Source organism: Harmonia axyridis, chromosome 7, assembly GCF_914767665.1.
Source record: "Harmonia axyridis chromosome 7, icHarAxyr1.1, whole genome shotgun sequence".
In the NCBI taxonomy this organism is placed as follows: Eukaryota; Metazoa; Arthropoda; class Insecta; order Coleoptera; family Coccinellidae; genus Harmonia; species Harmonia axyridis.
The window spans coordinates 4,475,294-4,500,839 of NC_059507.1; the positions used below are offsets into that span (position 1 = coordinate 4,475,294).

The 25,546-nt window shown below is 31.8% G+C and overlaps 2 protein-coding genes and 1 long non-coding RNA gene across 4 annotated transcripts; 2 read left to right on the forward strand and 1 right to left on the reverse strand.

The window, feature by feature from the left end:
• The first annotated feature begins 2,694 nt into the window (after nt 1–2,694).
• LOC123684374 (protein cramped) lies at nt 2,695–9,399 on the forward strand. Of its 2 annotated transcripts, none has more exons than XM_045623605.1 (12): nt 2,695–2,876; nt 3,554–3,784; nt 3,896–4,162; nt 4,220–4,420; nt 4,549–4,739; nt 4,820–5,054; nt 5,498–6,027; nt 6,512–6,778; nt 6,834–6,989; nt 7,139–7,487; nt 8,718–8,893; nt 9,244–9,399. In XM_045623605.1, the coding sequence occupies exons 2-12, from the start codon at nt 3,559–3,561 to the stop codon at nt 9,343–9,345; spliced, it is 2,700 nt and encodes an 899-aa protein (XP_045479561.1). In that variant the 5' UTR covers nt 2,695–2,876; nt 3,554–3,558; the 3' UTR covers nt 9,346–9,399. The 2 variants fall into 2 exon arrangements, with proteins under 2 accessions (XP_045479561.1, XP_045479562.1); XM_045623606.1 differs by having other exon boundaries at nt 2,696–2,876; nt 8,718–8,872.
• Nucleotides 9,400–13,248: 3,849 nt separating this feature from the next.
• Nucleotides 13,249–24,880, forward strand: LOC123684491. Its single transcript, XM_045623776.1, has 5 exons — nt 13,249–13,293; nt 14,390–14,611; nt 14,665–15,030; nt 23,617–23,820; nt 24,108–24,880. The coding sequence occupies exons 1-5, from the start codon at nt 13,282–13,284 to the stop codon at nt 24,762–24,764; spliced, it is 1,461 nt and encodes a 486-aa protein (XP_045479732.1). The 5' UTR covers nt 13,249–13,281; the 3' UTR covers nt 24,765–24,880.
• Nucleotides 15,747–17,021, reverse strand: LOC123684463. Its single transcript, XR_006748150.1, has 3 exons — nt 16,846–17,021; nt 16,729–16,794; nt 15,747–16,150 (listed from the first exon to the last, which is right to left on the reverse strand). It is a non-coding gene; the product is annotated as an uncharacterized LOC123684463 (long non-coding RNA).
• Nucleotides 24,881–25,546: the final 666 nt, after the last annotated feature.

A 25,546-nucleotide genomic window follows, 5' to 3' on the forward strand; every position in this document is an offset into this window, starting at 1 on the left:
GACCTATCGCTATCAGATCGTGTTTTAACTTTTAGCACGTTCTGGATGCAGTTGTCAAGATTAAAACGTTGTGCATTAATTTGCTCTATGAACATGGATGGCGAAAAACAAAATACGAATCATTCCAATCCCAATAATAGGTATTATTGGCAAATTCGTGGATATCCAGAAAAACCGAAAAATTGGCAAGGTTGGTAGAAAAAGTTTATACCTAATGGGATAGTGAAATTTTCTTTGCATTTCCAAATGCATGATTACATAACTTATATCTTGCTCGAAAAAATTTTCAAATTTCAATTTTGCAATGATAAAAATGAAATAACTTCGGAATTAATACTTGTAATCACAAATACAACCGAAAAATTTGTAAATAGAGGGTTAACTTGGTGCTGACCTCTACGACCTTTTATAGTACTTGCAAAATATTTGAATTTTTGTGAAATATTCAAAAGTAGGTATCACATAAAGCCGATTGAGATTTTGAGAAGAAAATTTTAATTTTGATGAAATAAGTTGCAAGAATAATGATGAAATAAAACTATATTTCATGATATACAATACCTATAGGATTATAGATATAGGTAATATCTGATAGAAATTACTAATGAAGTTTTATACAATCGTAAATGTATCTGAAAACTGTCCTTATTATGAAATATTACTAGGTTTCTAAACCTTATCACATAAATATCCCATAAGGTATAAATATATTGATTATATTATTATGTATTTTTTATGATAGTGCAGAACTACACCTGCACCTACAATACTCCCATTTAAGATAAGGAATATTTAAAATACATGTCCTAATGTGAGATTTTTATAATAAAAACTTTCAAAACTGATTCTTTTATAGATATTTTCATTATAAAAATTGACAATTCAGGTATTCAATACTGATTGCGTGACTATTGTTATATTACTAACTAAATATTTCTTGAAAACTTATGTTTTCTTCTAAATAACATAATTAAATAGGTATAAAATATATTTTTCCGCGTTTTTTGTTTTGAACCCTTTTTTTCAGTTATTTTTGTTATAATATTCATGATTCACTAAAACACAATCTCACATTGAAAAAAGAGTAAAAAAAAATACTGAGGACCTTAGAATAAAGAATATTCTTCATTCTACATAAGCTGAGGACTTTATGTCTTTAAAGAACTGGATATACCTAGGCTAGGTATCAATACATAAAATGTAATTTACTACGATGTCATTGTGCTCGTTATGTTTATCTATATCCTCCTGAAATTGGCCATGAATATTCGATTGATTATTGATTATTTTACATATACCAATATACAACCTGAATTTCAACATAGTCCAATATGTTGGTACGGAATATTATGGTTTTTTTTCTATATTCTGCCTAATTTTTCTATGGTTCCGCGATCGAGCTTTAAATTCAAATTTATACATATAAAAAAAACTCAACTCCGTCATCGGATCTATTGTTACTGAAATATGAGTTTTTTACAATAACCTTCCTGAATTTTGTCTATTTTTGATTAAACGATCAAATTAAAATTCTGCACCTCGCAGTCGAATTCTCAGTTTTCAAATCATCATGAAATCAAAATTTCGAACCATACCATACATTTACCCCCTTTCAAAATTCGAAAAATACATCTCGACGTATATAATATAGATATACCTACCATATATCTTTTCTGAGATAATTTAGCATGTCTTATTTCATTTTTGTTGCAGAAATGTCGAAAAAATCGACGCTACCCAAAGAAGCACAAGACAACAGATCGAGACAATTGAACCCTAATAATGATGCCTACTATAAATCTAGAGGGAATTACTAGATATACCTAATCCATTTTAAGAACCATAAATATGTTAATTTGATTATTTATTTATAAAAGTTGATGTTCATTTATAACAGTTACTATGTACCTGTGCAAAAAATTAAACGATGGAATATTTTTTGTTTCAATTCAATAATCAAGTAGTTATACTTGTAAAGAGAAATCCTATTAATAATTAATATAACAATATAATACCACGAAAAACTGAAAAGATGTTGGAATTTTTTACTTATAATAATAAATATAGATGGAGGTATATTATTCCTGTGAAATATATATATATATAAATTTCAATTGTGTGAGAGTTATTATTATATACTCTCGAAATAATAAAATAGCTTGGTAGGTACCAAAATTACGTTCATGAAAAATTACCAAAAGTATATTTCATATCTCCATTCAATCAAATTTTTATACTTATATATTTTTTCAAAAGCATATCTATTGAAATTTGAAAAATTAAATGAGATTTCACAAAAAAATAAGAATTCATAAACAAATATAGGTACCATACTTATTTTTCTACCATGTATCTATTATTCATTTCATGAATTTGCTGCAGAAACAATAAATGCCTAAATTTGTTTGATATTTTGGGAATGCAAATGAAAAAATTTACTTTTAGCACCAGACATAAATTATATTAAATATTCCTACTCAAAAAAAAACAACAACGGTAAACATTTCGAGAAAGAAACTATAATAAAAGATCCATACATTAAATTTTAAAATAATAATATTCACATTTTGGAAAATTTTATTTAATAATTCTTTCTCTGGGACAACCTCAATAGAATTGAATTTTTAATCATACAAATCAAACTTGCGCAAATGAACAAATATAAAAAATTTATTTTATGATTTGGAAGTTCGTTTGCGCCTGCTCATTAGTTGTTCCACTTATATGCCTATTTGTATTTGTAGAGCTTAAACTATTTTGTTTTTTCTTATTGAAAAATGTTTTGGGGTGATTATTTTAAATATATGGTGATGAGTTTATCATCAAAATAGTTTGCAGTTTGTGTGACAAAATTTAAGGAAGTAGAGTTAATAAAAGTAAGTCCGTTTCTGTCAATGATGTAAATAAATATCTTCAAATTTCACTCATTTAGGTTAGAAAGTTCATTTGGTGGCCAATATGTCCCAAATATTCAAGCTCTAGTTTATCTTTTTTCAATGTGAAATACCTTTTGTATCGTATTAAGATTTAATATAATTAATTCCTACAGATCGTAAACTCGGATGGAATCCATTTTAGTTCATGTTTATCAACTAGAATTTCGAGAATTCACTGAATAAGTAGAGCTATAAATTGCTGAATATGTATTTTGAGGAACGATATACTTTGAGAATAGTTTCCTTTTTCCAGATATTCATAAAATCTTTTGAAAATTAAGTTATAAACTACCACTTTGTAATGTTAAGCACGACTCCATTTTCATCGTTTTTTATTCGACTTATAAAATAATTATCAGATAAGTTAAGCAAGAAATTTATATATTATAGTATTTTTCACTTTCCAAATATACTTTATTCATCTGAAATTGAAGGAATTGTAGACAAAACTACAACCCACTTAAAACTAAAGCCACCTAGAAGGGTGAAAATATTGCTCTTACATTTTACTCTCATTATAAATTAATATCAGATCCACTTTGAATATGTCTACTACCATGGAATCATTTCAAAATAGTTTTAAGGATATGATTTATGTATTTACTGCAAAATTTCAGAAAAAATGAATAATGAAACCAAGAAAGAAGAAACGAATTTGGATGTGATCCACCGCATAAATACTGACATTCTCCTGCAAAATATACCAGTTGATGAATTACTTGGATCTGTTACCACTTATTCTGAAGGAAATGACAAGAATCAAGCACTACGTTCCAGTGCTCGAGTATTCAAGAAAATCAAGCTAGATGCTAATTTACTGAATACTGCAAGCACTTCTGAGAAATCAGGTATGGCCAAACTCACATTTCTAGAAAATTCTGCATTACAGTTCCAACAAATTATGTCACCATTTCTTTATAAACAAAGCAATGTTTCAAAACTATTTTCTCTATTTTGAGGCACTGAGAAGAAAGAAGAACAGAAGCCTGATCAAACTCCACAGAAAGATCAGCGAAAATTCAATATTAACTGGGTAACAGAAGAAGTCACTACACTATTCTTTGAAGCATTAAATGAATATGGAAAAGATTTCGAGAATATCCATTCTTCTATCACACAAAAACTTAAAAAAAGAGGTGTTTCGTATCAGTTCACAAGAGATCATGTTAGACATCTTTATTACAGGACATGGCACAAAATTTCCAAGTATTTGAAGTTTCCTGATGGTGAGTTAAAAAAAAACTTCAAGAACTAAATAGTTAGTTACATAATTGTTTTTGAAGGTGTGAAAAAGAACATCCAAGAGTTATATGGTCTCATTAACTATGGTGAACTAAGGAAGAAAACAATAACTACAAAAAAAATTTATTTCAAATTGAATGAGTTGATTCATGTAGGGTGTGTTGCCCTTCGGGTGAAAGGTAAAATGGTTAGGGTGAGAACTCCTATGTGTCCAGCTCTTCGAAGAATCAATAAGCTAGATGGTGAGTATACTATGCAATATAAAATTTCCCAGTCATAGTTTTCTTTCCTCTTTTAAAATAATTAACAAGTCCAAATACACATAATTCAAATAAAAGAACAGAAACTATTTTTCTCTTTAAATTTCCAGACAAGGATGATGATTTGAAGTTACCACCAAGAGTGGTAGTTCAACTCCAACCTCGAGATATGCAAGCATTTCACAAGGTTCAAAGTTTCGCTTTGAATCCAAGAATAAAAGCAGTATTACCTTTACAAAAGAAGCTCAGTACATTTATCAATTGTGTTGCAAAAAGATGGAAAGCAGCAGAAATTGAATATGTATCCTTTTGTATTAACATCAAAAAAACATTTTTTTATATATCTTTGTTCAAAGAACTATTCCTTAACTTTATTTGTAGTTGAAAAATAATTATACGATGGAAGAAATATCAACGGGAGAGAACGACGAAGAGGATTTTGATATAGATGCCAAATTGATTACATCACAATTGAAGTTTGCTCCACCTAAAAATGTAAAACTAAACTTGCCACGAACTGATGTATGTGATTTCATCACAAAAGACAACATCAGTTTGAAAGCTTATGAAGAAAGGATGGGGATAGACGGTTCTAAACTTATTGAGAAAAAGGACTGTAAGTATAAAGTGATATGAATTCATTTTCTCTAATTCTGTTGCGAATCCTTTCATTCTGTCATATCTCAGTTTCACATAGATTTCATGGTTATATTTCATTATTATTTGTTGGTACTTGTAACTCTTCTGTCACAGATTTATATAATTATCTGTCAAATTTGTGATATAAAAAAGCAGTTCTGCCAACCATTATTTTTCACTACGAAAATCAGCATATTCCGAAAGCAAAGATCAATTTTTCTACAGAAAAGGTATTAAATTAGTCACTCTCAAAGGAGACTATGTTGATGAATAAAGTTGAATTTTTAAAAAATGTGTTTTTACCCAGGACTTATTGAGTGAAGTGTTGATAATAAGTTGAGCCAATATTTTAAAACATTATTGCATATCAAAATTGTTTATCTCTGAACAAAGTGTAATGTATTTATTTGGATTAAATAGGTAAGAAATCGACACAGAAGAACCGTGTGGAAAGTTCTTCAGAAACTATCACAAAGTTACCAATTAAATTAGAAGTTAAAGATGAAGATCAACTTCTATTGGATCAAAATGGAATAGAAAATATTCCAATGTGCACTACTTCACCTAGTACTGGGCATACTCAAGTTCACCAAATCACTATAAAAGAAGAATTATTTCCTCAAAAAGAGAAATATACTACTGGAATTGAAGAAGGCAATAATTTTCTAATGAGTGAAGAGAACAATCTAAATCTACAGGCCACCCCAAATACACCAAAATCAGTTAAATTCAAGAAGGAAATTGAAAATATCGAAGTACCTTCCACTGAATCATCTCGCACCAAGGTGGATAAATTACAAGTTGCTTTGAATTCTGATGAAATTCTAGACAATAATAAGAATAACAAAAACATATCTGTTGAAGAACAATTACCTAAATTAGCTGAAATAAGAAATGGGTGGACTGTCGAAGACTGTGATAACTTAACTATAGGTGAACTTTATTTAATGGTGAGTTAAATTATTTAGCTATCAATCTTTAGAGGGAACTCCACCACATGGTATTCTCGTGATCTGTCAATATTTTCCCAGAGGAAGGGGAAGAAAAATAATCTGGGGTGTTGCCAGAACAATTGACTGATAAGTAGAAGTTAGGAATATTACAATAATTCAAACTTTCATCGAAAGGAAGTACTTTACCAGTATTTTTATAAATTTATAAATTTCACAAAAAAGTTTTGCCTCTTATTATAATTCTTTTTTTTTTTTTTTTTTTTTTTTCATTCGCAAATAAATACTCGAATGTAGATTATTGTTTAAAAAAAATTATGTGAAAAGCCCATAAAATGGAATATATCTCTTATTTCGTTTTGAACTGAGCAGTCATGTGTTGGTATTGTTTCCCCTTAATTTTAATTATTTTTATCTATTTGCATATACGAGTAGTCTTCTTAATTTTATGGTCGAATGAAATTATAATTTTTCTGTCGTCTAGTTTGGTTCAGCATCAAATTTGGTTCTCGAATATCATTGGGTGAAAAAAGTAGTTCCGAATATCGAGAGGGACTCGACAGAACTGGAAATTCAACCAAGTGTTGTCCTATATAACAACTTCGGATTTAGTGATACATTGAGAAAGCTTGTGGACATCATGCAAATGCAGCAGAAAAAGGTTGCGTCCAAATGTTCTTGTGGCCATGTATGTTCGCCTAAAAATGGGGTTCCCAAGAAAAATCATACGAAAGTTAGTGAAGCTGAAGAGGTATTATTTGTAATAAATTTTTATTAAATCTGGATTAACAAGATTTTCTCTATAGAAAACTGGTGTGGATGAAAATGTACCAGAAACAGAAGTACCGCAAAGTTTGGTGGTGAAGAACAATGAAGAACAAAAACAAAAAGTTCCTCAGTTTGAAGATTTTGTTAAGCCACAGTGTATACCTCCTTCTGATCAGTTGAAAGCCCAGCTTGATGTAAGTGTATTAATAATTTTTTTTTATATTACACTGCAGTAGTCATTCTGTGATGCTTTAGTTTCGCTTTGTTATAATTGTCTAATTCTGTCTTCTTGAAGGGACCTTATGACATTTATTTTAAATTATTATTTGAATGATTTTTTCAGAGAATTGAAAAGTTGAAACCGAAATACAGAAAAGGTCGTATACAGAGGACAAAACAGTTTGTCGTTGAAAGGGAATTACCATTGATGCCTAAAGCAAGTAGTGGTCATCAAATAGTTCGTATGAATATCATTTCTCACAACCATAATAATTCCACCAACCAGCCCAGCGTCAATGTTGAAGAGAAAAAAGTGGAAGCTGCCACCATAACAATTGAGAAGGATGACAAGTTTGAAAAAGTTGTATATATGGAAGAAAATTGTAATCAACATCTTGGTGAAATGGAAATGAAAGAAGTAGCTGCCAACGATGACCAAGTAGCAAGCGCATGTAGAGCAAATAATTTAGAAGGTAAGAACTTTTCCATTTTTATAATTCTGATTATTTCACCTGCAAAATTTCCAATTGAATCTGTTATAAGGGAATCCAGCTCTTTCTGTTTGAAAATTATCATATTTACCTCCCGACGGACAGAATCCAATTTGAGGACTGATTCTTCATCAGAGAGTCAAACCTTATTGTTTGAGACTGTTAAAAAAATACAGACTTTGTGAGCAAGTGCTCCAAAAAATACTCATAAAGAGTGTTTTTTTTAGAGCAATAGAACTTCAAATTGCAATAAAACAACAATGAATTATTCGATTGACATGAATTTTATTTATCCGCAAGATAATCTTGTGACATTACATTTTAAATATGATTTCTGGCATATGACCGCCACGGCTGGCTCGGATGTAGTCCAATCTGGACGTCCAATTTTCGATTACTTTTTCCAACATTTGTGGCTCTATATCGGCAATAACACGGCGAATATTGTCTTCCAAATGGTCAAGGGTTTGTGGCTTATCCGCATAGACCAATGACTTTACATAGCCCCACAGAAAGTAGTCTAGCGGTGTTAAATCACAAGATCTTGGAGACCAATTCACAGGTCCAAAACGTGAAATTAGGCGGCCACCAAACGTGTCTTTCAATAAATCGATTGTGGCACGAGCTGTGTGACATGTTGCGCCGTCTTGTTGGGACCACATCTCCTGGACATCATGGTTGTTCAATTCAGGAATGAAAAAGTTAGTGATCATGGCTCTATACCGATCACCATTGACTGTAACGTTATGGCCGTCATAGTTTTTGAAGAAGTACGGTCCAATGATTCCACCAGCCCATAAAGCGAACCAAACAGTCAGTTTTTCTGGATGTAACAGTGTTTCGACATACACTGAGGATTAGCTTCACTCCAAATGCGGCAGTTTTGTTTGTTGACGTAGCCATTCAACCAGAAGTGCGCTTCATCGCTAAACAAAATAAAATGGACGTAGTGCGTGATACGTATTCCGCACAGAATATTTTCTAAATAAAATTGCACTATTTGCAAGCTTTGTTCAGGCGTGAGTCTATTCAAGATGAATTGCCAAACCAAACTGAGAATAAATCACTTGACAGCTGTTAAATCGGTCGCCATCTTGAACAGTAATGCCAACTTAAAATTATATACCTCGAAAAAAAACACCCGTTACGAGTAATTTTTTTATAAAATGTTAATAAACTAATTTATTTTATATTTTTTTTCTATATTTATAGTTTTCCTGGACACTACAAGATCTCTCAGTCCCTCAACATTACTGAAAGAAAATGAAAATCAATGGATAAGCTCAGAAGTTGCAGATTTTTCACTGAGTAGTTTCTTGGGTCATTTGGAATCCCCAATGAAAACTCAAGATGATGTCTCGAATGACGTAGGTTATTTAAACCAGATGGTATTTGTATTTTTTTATTTTTTCTTATTTTATTTTCTTACCAATCTAATAACTAGCTTCATATTATACGTTTAAACAGGGTGTTCCTAAATTGGAGGTGAACAGAAAAAATGACAGATTTCTCGGATCAATTTAAGGAAAAACTCCTACAAATATGGGCCCGCAAATGCTTCGTTTTGTTTATAGGACTCTTTTCTCTTAAAATTATTGGAGGAATCTCTCATTTTCCTTTGTATCTTCAAGTTAGGAACACCTTGTATAATATGAAAAATTTAAAGAAAAGAAGTGACATAAAAATAACGAATCCTATTGAATTCCATAGGTTTTTATTCATAAAAATTTTTTTTCAGATGGATTTTCAATTGAGGTCTCTTTTAACTGAGAACAGTTTCGATTACACCGCCAAATTTGCTGATCTGGCGAAAAAAGTAGTAGGTGACACAGCAAACTAATTTGTTATTTTATTGGATATATATTTTATAAAAATATAGTACTATTTATACGTCTTTGGATTATTTTGTTCATCCTGTATCCCAAATTAGGCATTTGTATACATTTCCTATTAAATTTTGAATCCTTCACATATAGGGTACTTATGGACTGAAGCAATAATGGTTTATTATTGAAATTATATAAATGAAAGATAAAAATTGATAGGTGAATGAACTCGGAATAATTAATTGAAAATATATACTTATTCACTTGTTGAAAACAGCAATACATAAAATGTATCACAATTTTGAAAAAACATGAAAAGTTATCAAGTATTTTAATGGGTACTTGAAATCTTTTATTAATTCAACCCTTCGGATTGAAGAAAAATGTTCACAGAATAAGTTACTAAACTTCATAAATGCTTCCAATTTCCGAATTTTCACCCAAAAATGACTAAATGTGCACCCGAAACTCAATCCATCTAAAATGTTTTGAGGGAAAATTTTCAAGGAGGTTTGGTTGAACAATATTTTGACCAATGATCCTTATAGTCTAGAAAAAAAAAATTTAAGTTTGAAATAAGTGTAAGCACTCAGACCTGATACAGAAGATGGTACATCAATTATATCAGTTTTTCTTCAAAAATTCAATTTAGTAAAGAATTCGCCTGTAAGCCATCTATACACAATTTACTGAACTTATTTTGAGCCTACCTAACCTCGAGCAGAATCCTGTAACGAATACAACCCCACCAAATCTTGGTTTGAGCTACTTTTCCTAGATGTCACCATATAGGCGAATCCTAGACAAAAATCTAGCGGATGCGCTATATTTAAGAGCATCCCCCAAAAATTATATAGAATATTTGGTAATTCATTATGAAAAGAGTTTCTGATTAGAACAAATTCAAATTTTGATATTGCAAAGAATCTTCAATCATAAACACCTATCCGCCATAAGGTGTTTCTGGAAAAAACTTGGAACTGTACTACCTTTAGTTTTATGGGATTTATCGAAAAAAGACATCTGATTACCTTAATAATTTGATATCATGAGGAAACTTTCATACCGAATAGTTATCGTCGGTTTCTCCTTTAGATCTCCCAAAACTGAGTTTTCACGAATTATGTGGGAAAATTGTGCTTTATAAGTGTAGTAATATTTATCTGCGCGAAATCATTGCCTAATTCGAAATCTACGACATCGGAACCCTTCTGAAATATGATAAATTCGAAATTGATCGGTCGATTTTTTCGAGAACACCACCTTGAAAAAAATTCGACAAAAAAATTTGTTGGTCTGAAAATTTGATAGAAGGTGTATACGACCACACCAAATACAAATCTACAATCAGTTTGCATGTAAAAGGTCTCTATTTGGAGATATTTCGAGTTTTGTGGAAAAATTTTCGAAGGGAACAGACTGCCCTCTGCTGTCTTAAATCTGAAGTTTGAAAAATGGGTAAAAATAACTCACAACTCCAGTTGTGTGAAAACTGTGCTTTTAAGGTGTAGGAAAATTTTTCTGGTGGGAATCGATGCTTAATTCGGTATCTACTACCTCAAAACCCTCCAAAAATATTATAAAATATTCAAATTCGATCGGTCGATTTTTTCGAAAAAACAAAGACTATAACCTTGGATATTTTTTCGTCAAAAAAAGTTTTTGATTCAGATCGACTTCAAAACTTGATATTATAAAGAATTTTCAAAGCTGAATCCATATTTGCAATCAGTTCCTCCCTAGATGCCCCCAAAATCAAATTATTTCGAATTTTGTGAGAAAATTCTCAAGGAGGTTAGGTCTGCCCTCTGGTGGCTCAAATCTGAAGCTTGTAAAATGGATATACATGCCCCACAACTGAGACGTTCGAGTTGTAATAAAGCTGTTATTTTGAGATGTAGAATTTTTTTTCTAGCGAGAATTGATGCCTCATTCGGTTCAGGTCTTCGGAACCCTCTGAAAATGTTATGACATGTTCGAATTCGATTGGTCGAGAAAAATTTTTTCGTCTGAAAATTTGATAAAAGTTGTATTCGATCGCACCAAATACAAATCTGCAATCGTTTTGCTTCTAAAAAGTCTCAATTCCGAGATATTTACAGTTTTATGGGAATATTTTCAGGGGGTGTATAGCCTACCCTCTAGTGCCTAAATCTGAGGCTTAAAATATCTTGAGTAGATTCCTGTAACGTAGTCGTCATTACAAAAGCTTAGTTCGAGCTACTTTTTCTAGATGTCGCCATATTGTTGAATCTTAAAGAATATGGTGGAGCGCCATATTTCAGCGCATCCGCCCGGAAAGCATAAGACATATTTGGTACTACTTTGCGAAAAGTTTTAATTAGATCAAATTCAAATTTTTATATTGCGAAGAATCTTATCTTATCTAATTAGCTGCCATAATATTCTTTCTGAAAGAACTTGGAGATGCTGTATTCTTTGTTTTGTGGGATTAAGCGAAAAAATATAATATCATGATGAAACTTCCATGCTGAATATTTATCAGAAGTCTGTTTCTTCCTTAGATTTTCCAAAACTGAGATTTTGTGAATTTTGTGGAGAAATTTTGCTTTAAATATGTAGACAAAATTTTTGCGCCAAGTCAACGCCTAATTTGAAATCTTCGACCGCAGAACCCTTCAAAAATATGATGAAATGTTCAAATTCGATCGGTCGATTTTATCGAGAAAACCAAGACGACATTGGGTAAATTCTGGAAAAAAAAATTTCAGCTGAAAATTCGATGGAAGGTGAATTTGACCTCACCTAATACAAATCTGAAATCAGTTTGCTTCTAAAAGGTCTCAATTCCGAGATATTTCGAGTTTTCTGGGAAAATATTCAAGGCGGTTAAATTCGAGTAAATAAATTATCATTTAGAATAGTTGTATGAACTCAGACTTAATACAGCAGTGATGGCACATCAATTATGTTAGTTTTTTTTTCTTAATTCTAAAAATTCAATTTACTAGAGAATACAGTGATCCAAGCCATAGTATAAAGAACTATATACTATGTCCAAGCCAATATATTAGAGAATTTGTCTGTAAGCCATCTATACACCGTTCAATGAACTTGTTCTTGGCGCAGCTAACCATATCTAGAATCCTGTAACGAATACGGTTTTACCGAATCTTGGTTTGAGCTACTCTTCCTAGATGTCGCCATATCCTAGTAAAAAATCTGGCAGATGCGCTATATTTGAGCGCATCCGCCAAAATGTATATAGTAAATTTGGTATTTCTTTATGAAAAGAGGTTCTGATCATGTCTGCTTTAAAATTTGATATTGAGAAGAATCTTCATTCATGAACACCTGTATGCCATTAGATGTTACTGAAATAAGTTGGAGCGGTGATATATTTCGTTCTGACGGATTTTGCGAAAGAAAATTTAATTCATTTCTATATTTTCAGAATATACGATTTCTTAATTATGGGAATAATTTTTACCAAAGGATGAGCATATATGGATATTACTTCTTTGATACCTATGTATCCTTTAATCCTTTGTTTTTTATTAATTTTTTCAATTTTTTTAAATGTAATCATTGAATATATAAAGCGACAGGTATGAAATTAAGCAAAATATGATTGATTCGTTCCAATAAACAAAAATTTTCAAATCCACATAATTCCTCATATGTTATAAATTTTATATAATAGTCGCATGTAGGTATTTGTTGTAATAATTATGTCATAAGATTGAGGAAGTGCAGATCAGATGGTTGACAAACCTACTTCTTTATTAGAATCTTACGTTACTTATTGCTTACCTTATGTGCATTATTTTGTAAGACTCCTTCATCAAAGTGCAATATGACCTAAAAAGGAATTTTTTACACTTCGCCAAATGCATAAGAATGTTTTCTCAAGATTAACTATATATAAAGGAGGAGAAGTCTAGTTAGAAGTTAGTTCATCTTTTGTTTTCTTCCTAAGCTGGACTAAAATGAAATTATTCGTGAGTGTTTAGTATAATTTATTAGTCTAAAGAAGAAAAATTTTGTGTTTGATCTTTTTATTTCGATTCTGCATTGTGTTTCTGAGCCCTCGTTTCTAGAATAGAAAGCTATGGGTATCATTTTGTCGAGATGTCTGTTCAAATTTTGAGCAGAGAATGGTCTCAAGCGATAAGGTTCTCTCTCTAACAGAAAACTCAAAAACTTGAAATTTCCATGGGCAAAACCCGACTAGTGCTTTAATTTAAGCAGTTAGCATTTTTCATACATTCAGGTGCCTAAACCTTTGAAGTATTGTAATGAAAAATTGTGAGAACTCAAGTTGACCGAAAGATTTTACTTTCCTAGTCGAAGTTGAAATCTCAAGGATTCCATTTCTTTTCCAATAATTATTTGCTGTAATAGTTTATATGCACTCATTAGTTACCTAATAATAATTAATATTTTTTTCTGAAAAATCACATATGCGTCCAATGAAATTTTCTTTGGAAAAATAGACAAACCAATTAAATTTATGTATTAATTGGTAGTTGTTCATAACGATATGTTAAAAAAGAGCATGAAATGTATTCGGTCCTTAGCTACTTGATAGAAACTCATTATCAAATAAAAATAAATCAAATCAGTTAATCAACTCATTATTCGTCATATTGCAGACAAATTTGAAAGTTAATTTTCTTTACACGATACAAGAGTGGCAGTACCAAATACTGGACCACTTTCAAATTTCTCTACGATGAATAATGTTCTCCATAAATTTTTCTTTGATTCCTCTCAGTATTCACAAATGGGCAATAATTTTGATGAAACAATTTAACAAATGCTGAACGTTGTTGAAGTGTGTATCGTTCATAATTCAATGACATAACCTATTGTACACAAATGACATAAGAAATGTCAAGAAATAATACACAGTGTTGCCACTTTATTATAAGCGTTTATCAACAAGTGTGATCTTTGAAAAGTCATCATATTCAGAAATTTCACTTTTTTAAAGGATAAATGATAAATCATCTTTGAAGGTTATGCTATAAATAAATATATGAAATGAACAAAGATTAATTCATATTAGAGCATTGAAAATCTCCCCTTTTCCAGATTTTATTCACAGTGATAGCACTTGGTCTCGCATCAAAGGATGAAACATCATCTACTGCTGACTCAAAGGGCAACGATAAGGTTGATTCACAAGATGAAAAAAATCAGAAGAAGAGAGGGTTAGACCTAGGGTCCTATCATGATTTTGGAGGAGACTCGGGAGGTCATGGTTATGACATCGGTGGTCAGTATGAAATCAAAACCGTCACCATTGAAAAAAAGGTATTGAGTTGATTCATTTGTAAATTTCAAAAATGTTAAGTAAATTTTTTCAGGTACCATATCCGGTACCTCATCCAGTTCCGTATCCAGTGATCAAGAAGGTTCCAGTACCCTACAAGGTGATAGAGAAAGTACCAGTTGACAGACCTTATCCAGTTCCAGTTCCAAAACCTTATCCAGTAACAGTTCATAAGCCTGTTCCATATACAGTTTATAAGGCAGTTCCATACCCAGTTAAGGTGCCAGTTAAGGTTCCAGTTAAAGTACCGTATCCAGTACTGGTTCCAAAACCATACCCAGTCACTGTGCACAAACCGTATCCTGTCAAAGTCAAAGTACCCGTTTACATAGAGAAAAAGGTGCCCATTTTTATAAAAGAACACCATAGCTATGGTGGGCATAGCTACGGTCATGGATATCACTGAAAATCCTGAAATATTAAGATGGTAAGTTCTTGGGCAATATCGCATATCACCCATATTTCAAAAAGTGTGTAATTGTAAGAGATATTGAGAAAAATCAATTGTACCAGATGTTCTACAAGTTCTATGACAAACTTTGATAGTTTGGTTTCATAATTGTTGAAAATATGTGGTATCATCACGATGGTGCATCACCAAACAGAGGCAAGTAGCTGCTTGGTTGAATGAAAATTTCCCGAATAAATGGACTAATACTATGGCCACCACGTTCACCGGATCTCAATCCGTTAGATTTTTATTTATGGGGACAATAAAGCAGCTTGTCTATGATGTTGAAATCACATCTCAACAACAATCACTTGATTAAATTCAAGATGCTGCGAAACAAATGAAAAAATGACCCAAATCTGATCTGCCGAATGACGAAATCTTCAGTTCTTCGAAGTGAAGCTTGTGCATAGGAAAAAATGTTCAAAATTATTGCAGCTATCTCCTATCAAGTTTGTGATAGATCTTGTAGAACACTCTGTATAATGAAGATTTTTTCAAAGCTATAATATCGAGTCTTTCTCACAAGTTTGACGTCATCAGAATGGCATCTTGATATTTTTTAATGGCGGAGCTATCGTAGAACGCTCTGCATAAACTGTTTGAATTCAAAATACAATAAAATAACTAATAATTGAAACAAAATTATTAACTTTTCAGATCTCAAGAAGTTATTCCAGTCCTTCTCACAATATTGTTGTTATGTATTGTAAATATTCTTTATTTTTTTTTACATTTTGTACATTATTTTTGTTTTATATCTATGATGTGGTTTCTTAAGTTTTTTTTATTCTACCTTACCATTCAGATAATTTTAAGATACCTTATCTTTTCAGTTTTTTCTGTGCAATACAAAGTTCATACAGAATTTGAATCAGATATTATGAAAATTAGAAAAGTTATACCTTATAACCAATATCTTAGTACTAATATAATATACGATACTTTTAATTTTGAGTTTTTTTTCGTTCTGTAGATAAACCCAAATTTTATTATTCAATATCAAATAGTTTACCCAGAAAATTTTTTCTCTATATTTCACAACTCGTTTGTTGTTCCACCTCCAGACCTAGAAAAAATTAAAGGAAAATACTCACATAAAAAAAAATATACACATATTTCAGTGACAACAGATCCGACCGACTTGAGATTTTATTTTTTGTTATAAATTCAAGCAGAATATCACAAAAAAACTATATTTCACAGACGATGAATCCGACAAACTTATAATTTTGCATGTAGATGTAAAGATGTAGATATAAGAACAATTTCAAGCTTTATGCAAAATTTCAAGTTGATCGCAGGTTGAATTTGAGTTTGTAATTTTAAAAAAATCACTCGAATGACGAATCAAAAGAGAATCGTATCATTAGAATCCCTATTCTTGTTAAGCTAACCGACAACAATGACACCACGATAAATCTCATCTCGATTTAATTTAAAAATGTCACTTAGATCGATTTATACATTCATAAATATTTCAGTGCTATCGAATTAAGAATTTCGGGATTATTGGGATAACGAAAAATATTTATAAATATTTCGCGTGCACGCAAGTTGACAGATTAACCGTTTCGTAAGGTAACCTTCTTCAGTCAGATATGTAACATAAACATTTAAATGTTTCCGAATAATCTAGGTACCTACCTTTTAATTTCTTTTACCTAGAGCTCGTTTCTCAAGAATAATAACAACTCCAAGTTTCCCAACATCCTGAAATTTCACAGTTACTTAAGGGGTAATTATACCATTGCAGCGACATACCCGAAGCGTAGTTTATCTGATTCTTTTTCGAATTCGTTCAGTTATAACCAGCAGATCGAAACATATTCGCACGTTTGAAAGGCAGAATTCAATAGCGTGACAAATTATTCATGATTTAGTCCCATTTAACATATTAAGGCATTTTGTGCGAATTTATCAACGATTTGACTTAAGGATCACAAATATGCCGAATTGGAATTTCGATCATAGAATATTTTTTCTCTAATTCTGTGGTTATTCCGTTCATTCTTCCACATCTTGTAGAACAAAATCGTGCGAGAATATATCAGAAACGCACAGTTTTCATGGTTATATTTTATTATTCTATGTTGGTACTCCGAACTTTCCGCCACGGCTTTATCTGTCAATTCATCAATTTGCCTTAAAGAAATCAGTTCTGCCAACCAACATTTTTCAATGCAAAAATCACTAAAATATATTTATGGAAATATTTCATTAATTTCAATGAAAATGCAATGAATTAGAGAATATTATATTCTAAAACAAGTTGCAGAATGGGCTCCTATTCCAACACGAATGCGAAATTCGAAAACGAGCGACGAAGGAGCGAGTTTTGGAACGCATGAGTGTTGGAATTGCCTTCTGCAACGAGTATTAGACGATATTTTCTCTATTTCAGTCAAGTTTTGCGAAATATTGTCGAAATTCAATGAAAAATTCAGATTATATATCCTAGTGACTTTTGTATTGTATCTTGGCAGTTGGTGTGACTGTTACGAAAATTGACAGATTACGGAATTTGAATATAAATCGTATGTTTCGAATTTAGACATAATTTACAATTACACATTAAATTCGTGAATTATGTCTGACGAAATCGATTGAACACTACCAGAATTATGAGAATTTGCGGATATGTAGCAAATCATTTCTCTATATCCCCAAATTATATATTATTGACAATTATTGACGTTTGTTGAAATTTGATAGGATTGGAAGTCAGCATAGACAACCACAGAACGAAAAATATATCTGAAAACGATGCTGTAATGAGTTCATTACAGCACTGTTTTTTAGAACTGTAATGAACTCATTACGATACAGAAATAGAGAAAATAATGTATAATACTCGTACAGAAGGCTCATTCTACCACTCGTTCATTCCAAAACTCGCCACTTCGTGGCTCGTTTTTGAATTTTGAACTCGTGGAAGAATATCAATGCCTTCTGCACTTGTATTATAAATAACTATTCTCTAATTCTGTGGTTATTCCGTTCATTCTTCCACATCTTGTAGAACAAAATCGTGCGAGAATATGTCAGAAACGCACAGTTTTCATGGTAATATTTTATTATTCTATGTTGGCACTCCGAACTTTCCGCTACGGCTTTATCTGTCAATTCATCAAATTGCTTTAAAGAAATCAATTCTGCCAACCAACATTTTTCAATGCAAAAATCACTAAATTATATTTATGGAAATATTTCATTAATTTCAATGAAAATGCAATGAATTAGAGAAAATAATGTATAATACTCGTACAGAAGGCTCATTCTACCACTCGTTCATTCCAAAACTCGCCACTTCGTGGCTCGTTTTTGGATTTTGAACACGTGGAAGAATATCAATGCCTTCTGCACTTGTATTATAAATAACTATTCTGAATTTCTGATATATTCAGGTATTTCTTTCAATATATTTTGAGTTAATATGAAACGTTGATTTACTATGGGACTAAGAAGTGCGTTCTTTGTGGAGAAACTCGCGATTTGAGTGCAATATCGTATCACTGATTAGTTGTCATTTCCGCCCACTTCACGTCAAATTTGATAGTTCATGTTGGGGACAAAATTTACTTACTGAAAATGACAAATGCCACCTCTATCTATGTTTATTACTCTGAGGGTATAACCTACCTACTGAACAATGATACTTGTCTAAATAATTATCGTAAGTAATTGCACAAGTGCATCAAAATTACTCGCCACTTCGTGGCTCGTTTTTGAATTTTGAACTCGTGGAAGAATATCAATGCCTTCTGCACTTGTATTATAAATAACTATTCGGCTAATAATTATTCTCTAAGGAGCTTGTTGGTAAATAGTTGTAAATAGTCTGTGACTTCCGGAAAACACAGAAAGAAACTAAAATTCGATGTTTCCATAAATAAATTTGACACTTCAAGAATTGTAATGAATTATTCGTAATTGAAAATTGTATTGGATTATGGATTTCCCAAAAATCCCATCAAGAAATTAATTATAATTCATGAAATGTAAAATTTAGTTATGGAAACTTGGAAACATCGAATTTTAGTTTCTTTCTGTGTTTTCCGGAAGTCATAGACTACTCCACACAGTGAGGAATTGCGGTTTTTCCTTATTTAAAGTTCTTCCTCGATAACTCTTGAAGTATTCATTTTAGGCATAGGCTAAATAAGTAATAAGTAATTCCCACTATTTTTGTACATAAAATCGACTGAAATAATAAAAAATATAGGTTCTAATTTGAAAATCTTGAGTTTTGATGAATTTGAGTTGTCCAAGTTCATGATCTTCTTATGAACACCCTGTACATTTTTGGTCCAGACCGCAAACAATCTTATAATGCTACGTATTTGCAGAATAGAAAAAAAAAATTCCGAAAAAAGCTTTTTCTGCCGAAAAATTCAACAAAATGTGAGTCCCCATCGCCACAATTCTTTTCATAAGAATTCCATTAACTCATGAACCGTTGAGTTTTTATCCAGGATATGGCATATTGTCGAAATTGTCGTCAAAAAAGCTATCTAATGATGCAGTAATATACTGGTTGTGCTATTCGAAATAAGGAAGTAGTAGTCTATTCCGGTATAACCGGAAATTGTAGAGATCTGAAAATATTTTAGGGAGAAAGATTATCGTCTCAAACCCCAATATGCAATTTTGCAGCTAAAAATTATGATTAGTCTAATAGGCCATCCTGGTGAATCACCCTGTATGTAGTTTTCGAGATGCTCTCTGTGAGTATCGTATACAAGTTGTAAGGAAAGAAATATCGAATTTGTAACTGCACAAAAAGAAGTATGCATCGGACAGAAAGTCACTTAGGTAGGTATCTTAGTTAAGTTTTTTTTCAAATTTAGCCAAGCTTTCAACCATTCACATGGCCATCTTCAGGGCAAACTAATCTGAACCTTACAGGGAAAAGTCAGGCAGAAACATAATAACGAGAGTCACATCTATCAATAAAAAACTTCTAGATCTCAAACTTAAAAATTCAAAGCTATACAAGCTATACAGCGGATTTTTGGATGACCACTTTATATTGGTAGGTACGCACAGAATTTCAGTGAAATCTGACTAATTCTGAGTCATTTCACAAAACTCAAACAAAATTTGTTTATTTTAAATATACCAATGATAGGATCTACATGAAATTTTGTATGAACATTCTGCAGGTGTTTGTGCAACTGATTTCTAAATTTCAGTTCGATCGGATTCTTTCGATTATTGAGAAAACAAAATTTCATATGGGTATTACTCCGGAACTATGTTCTACTCTACTCATTAACGAACTCAACCGGACACAGAATTCTTCATCAGTGAATGCGGAGCCCAATCCTTTAAGACCACTATCGGCTCAAAAAACATTTATTAAAAATGAGGAAAAAGAAGTTATCTAAAAATTACGTACCAGGTAGGAATTTTTCCTTGAATACCAGTTCTTTAAACGTTGCACAGATGGCATTCGAAAGGATTTATGCGTGCTTTAGATTATCAATACGTTATAGAGAAATGATTTCGAATTAATGTCTACAATCACATAAAGAACAAGGAAGTCATTTCCCTGATATCGATATGTCCGTATGGGAGACATTCTCATTGGAAAAAGTGAAAATTATAATGTTTCGTGCTTCAGACTACATAATAGGTACAAGTGAAATGGGACCAAGAAGTGCATTGTAAGGATCAGTTGAAAAAATACAGCTTAGAGGCTCACTTGCACTTGCGTTACGTAAATACTGAGTACCTATCTACTAAAATTAGCAGTATCGAGGGATTTTTCTATACGTACAACGACAGGCAGAGAAAGCATTGAAATTTTACCTAACTTCGTTGGACGTGTTCAATGTTCATAGATGCGTAAAATCGTAAATAAGATCGTAACAGGGTTGGTGCAGTTCTCGTCATTTATATCTATCTAACTTATACAGGGTGATTCACCGGTATTGCCTATTAGACGTTTATGGAAAACTAATCATAATTTTGAGCTGAAAATTTGCATATTAATGTTTGAGACGATGATCTTTCTCCCTAAAATATTTTCAGATCTCAACAACTTCTGGTTATACCGGAAACAGACTACTACTTCCCTATTTTCAAATGGCACACCCAGTGTATTATTGCATCATTAGATAACTTTTTTATGACAATTTCAGCTATATGCCATACTTTGGGTAAAAACTCAACGGTTCATGAGTTAATGGGTTTCTTATAAAAAAAATGGTGGCGATGAGGACACACATCTTTTCGAATATTTTGGCAGAAAAAGCTTTTTTCGAAAAAATGTTTTTCTTTTTCGATTCTGCAAATACGTAATATTATAAAACTGTTTTTTTTACAGAGTGTTTATAAGATGAACATGAAATTGGACAACTCAAATTCATCAAAACTCAAGATTTTCTAATTAGAACCTATATTTTCTATAATTTCAGTCGATTCTACGTACAAAAATAGTGGGGGTTACTTAAGCAAACCCTATAACCAAAATGAATACTTCAAGAGTTATCGAGGAAGAACTTTAAATGAGGAAAAACCGCAATTTATAACTCTGTGGAGTAGCCTGTGACTTCCGGAAAACACAGGAAGAAACTGAAATTATAATACAACGTATTTGCAGAATCAAATAAGAAAAAATTTTTCGAAAAAAGCTTTTTCTGCCGCAATATTAAAAAATAACTTTTCTGTTTGCGTTCTTCTCCAAAATTGTTACTTTTCATTAAGAAATTTTTTTTAAAACTAAAGGTCCAGACATCAAGTCTACTCATTTTTTAGAAATATGTAATTCAAAATCTCATACTTCAGAAAAAAGCTTCTTCCCAGGTGGGTTCAAATATTTTTTCTCTAGTAATTTCACTTCATTACGTTCGAAAATAATAACCTAAAATTATAATAAACTATCGCGTATTTTTTTTTCAATTGAGAAACAGCTCAATATGTAGATATAAGATCACACACTGATGCTGAATTAGGTAATCAAGAGTAAAAGTAGACAAAACCAACTCTAATGTACATCCTCGATAATTATTGGTTTCTTCACCAGAATTCAAATCCAGATGGGATATTAATTTTCATTACAATAATTTGAACCGATAAAAACATACCTACGTATTAACTACCTCCATAATGATATTCAAATTGAGCAATTTCTGGACTAATTCGATTCGAAACTATTAATCTTATTTGCAGGAAGATAACCGTCTAACAGCTGATTCAACCTTTTTTTTTTCATAGGCAAATTTTAGGTACAACATGAGTGGTCCAAGAGAAGAATGTTGTGAAAAGTATGTGTGTAATAATAATCATTGCAGATTATAAATTTTCAAGTATTCGGGTGATGTGTCAAAAAAGTTTGCTCACTAGTGAACAATATTTTTCATCTCCCATTTCCATTTTTTTTTCAAAACAAAACTGTAAAAACTTTTGCTAAATTGAAGGTGCAAATAATCATAAGTTTTGTTTTTTTTTTAACCCAATCTGAAGTGAAGGTTAATAAATAATAGAACTGCTATAATCATCACAAAAAAGTTTATGAGAAACACCCTGTATCTCGAAAACAAAGGGTTTGCAGGCCCATGTTTACAAGACCTTTTTTTCTAAAAATTATCCAAAGAATCTCCTATTTTCCTTTGTACCTCCAATTTCGGAACACCCTGTATAGGTAGATATAAGTAGTCTCTAAGGGGTCATGTATGAACGAGCTCTCAAAGGCTTTAAAAATCACTGTCATTGAAATATGACATATTTTTTTCGATATTCTGCTTGAATTTTCCACACAAAATTGCAAGAAGCTTGAAATCCCGATCTGATCTGTGGTCACGAAAATATAGGGTAATTTTTTTCGATATTCTTCTTGAATTTTCTATGGTTCAGGCAATTCAATATGGCTTCAAATCGTTATTTTCATCCAAATGCGAATTTTCATCTCGATTGAATCTACAGTTTGGAAATTAACAGGAAATCAAAATTTTGAACGGACATATTTACGGAACCCCTTGTCGAATTCCTCCCATTAACTAACTCAACCACGGTATTCGAGATCCGGGCCTACCCTGAAAATTTCAAGCTTCTAGGTCCTTCTGTTCGAAAGATATTCAAAACCTTATCGTTTAAGACCAATCCCGGCTCAAAATTCGAAAATTGCAGGCATTGTGACGAAAATATAAAGCGATCTGTTCGAGCAACAAGCGCTCGAAAAGGCAAACCTACTGAGGCGTTCTATACACAATTTTCAGTACCTACTTGATTTATTTTTTGGGAAAGCTAATCAGGTTAATAATAATACAGGTTATCCAATTTGCAGAATCGGGGTTGATATAACTTATTTCAAAATATATTTCATGCTTCGATAACACAATCGACTTGACCAAGCAATTTTTCAGAAATACATATATCAAATTAATTTTTTTAATAAATATGTCCACAGTAATCTACTAAATGCAGAAAATTTTAGACGTTGAATGAAGAAAAAAAGTGCATGTCGAGTTGAAATATACCTACGTACTTGTATTATTGCAACGAAGCCCGTGAAAATATTTCATGGTTTGTTATGTCAAGGTGCCCCCTAAAAGAATATCCATAGAAGTAATGAAATTGACTAAATTACCCGCCTTCTACAAAATGGCTTTGAAAGAGGGGGTTCTTAGAAAGCAAACGCAATATAACCTTACTCTTCTACTTGATATAAAAGCCAGACGATGGTGGAGTACCATCAACAGTTGTTCCTTCACGTTCTTAGATATGAAGCTACAAGTAAGTGAAACACAAGTGCCAGAAAATTCTGAGGGGTGGTGCATATTTAAAATTTAGATTTAATATTACCCACAAAATTCATCTGTATACAAATCAATCATTACCTAATTCAGCTTACGTCTTTTATTTTGACGGGAAAGTACCACTAACAATCTACTTATTATTTATTTTTTTCTAAAGGAAGCAAGTGAATAATTTGTACACTCAAAGGAATAGAAATAAATCATCAGTTACATTATTATGTTTGACAAAATATCCAAAAATTTAAACTTTGTTTTTTTCTTCAGGGTCTATGTGTACTGCTCCTGGCAGGTTTGGTTTTGGCAGAGAAGAAAGAAGATGCTAAATCCGTAGAAGCTTCTGACAAAAAGCAGACCAAGAGAGGTCTTTTCGATTTAGGTTATGGTGACAGCTATGGTTTAGGAGGAAGTCATGGAATCGAATTGGGTGGTCATGGTTTGGATTTTGGTAGCAGTTATGGAGGTGGTTATGGAGGTTATGAATCACATGGAGAAGTCAAACATGTTACCATCACTAAGGAAATACCATACCCTGTTCCTCATCCAGTTCCTTATCCAGTAGAGAAGAAAGTACATGTACCATACCCTGTTAAAGTACATGTCCCAGTAGATCGTCCATACCCAGTTCATGTACCCAAACCATACCCAGTCCCAGTTGTGAAACATGTACCATACCCAGTGGAAAAACCAGTACCATACCCAGTCAAAGTACCAGTTAAGATTCCAGTGAAAGTACCATATCCAGTAGCTGTGCCAAAGCCTTACCCAGTACCAGTACACAAACCTTATCCAGTGCCCGTTAAAGTTCCTTATGTTGTTGAGAAGAAAGTACCAGTCCTGATCCATGGTCATGGAGGGTACGATAGTATCGACTCAGGAAGTTACGGGCATGGTGGTTTCGACTTTGGAAGTTATCATCACTAAATGAAGTAAAGTCCGAAGTACCTCTGTAAATTATCTCATCCTATTTGTTATGTTGTTTTCTTCATCTCATCTTCTTTTATTTATATTTCCGAGAAATAAATTTATATATTTTTAAATTGTGGTTTTTTTTTAATCTGAATTTCATGCAGTTTTTCCATATTGAACTTTTATTGGTTCTCAACAAAAACTGAGATAAGTGCTTTCAATATTTTTTATTGATTTTGAAAACATTTACAATAAAATTTCAAAGAGATAATTCATTTAAAGTATGGGTTATCAACGTGAATTATAAATATTAAGTAAGTTTTTGAATGATGAGCGAATCTAGAAAAACTATGCACACATTTGCTTGGTTTTAGCATGATTCAATTAGTCTCTCTACTTCCTGATTATAAGTTTTGTTAGATAAACGCTTCGAACAATGAAAACAAAAATTGCTGTTGTTTTTCTTGAAATTGGTGAAGTGAAGAGTTAAAGGAATAGCATTTTGTGATCATGTTCTAATAATAAAATAACATAACGACCACCTACTAGATTTGATTTTTTCGATTCTGTTTACATAAAATTCGTTCATACATAATGTAGTATTTTATTTATTTATTAGGAAACTTTTGCTTTTACGCACATAACATAAATTTAATAATTTTGCGATAAGTCTTTATTTTCAACACTCATTTTTAAATTGAGAAATTTTGTTTCGTTAAACAGTTCTAGTGAAAAATGCAATAGGTGTCCCAAATTCGATGCTCACTGAAAGCATCTCGAGAACCATAAGACTTAAA

Coding starts and splice junctions, on each gene's coding strand:
- LOC123684491 (XM_045623776.1), top strand. Junction 14,612..14,664: donor CCGTCACCATTGAAAAAAAG/GTATTGAGTTGA, acceptor AAATTTTTTCAG/GTACCATATCCGGTACCTCA. Junction 15,031..23,616: donor ATAGCTACGGTCATGGATAT/CACTGAAAATCC, acceptor TTCATGGTTTGT/TATGTCAAGGTGCCCCCTAA.
- LOC123684374 (XM_045623605.1), top strand. CDS start 3,559: ATGAATAATGAAACCAAGAAAGAAGAAACGAATTTGGATGTGATCCAC. Junction 5,055..5,497: donor ACTTATTGAGAAAAAGGACT/GTAAGTATAAAG, acceptor TGGATTAAATAG/GTAAGAAATCGACACAGAAG. Junction 6,028..6,511: donor TAGGTGAACTTTATTTAATG/GTGAGTTAAATT, acceptor TCTGTCGTCTAG/TTTGGTTCAGCATCAAATTT.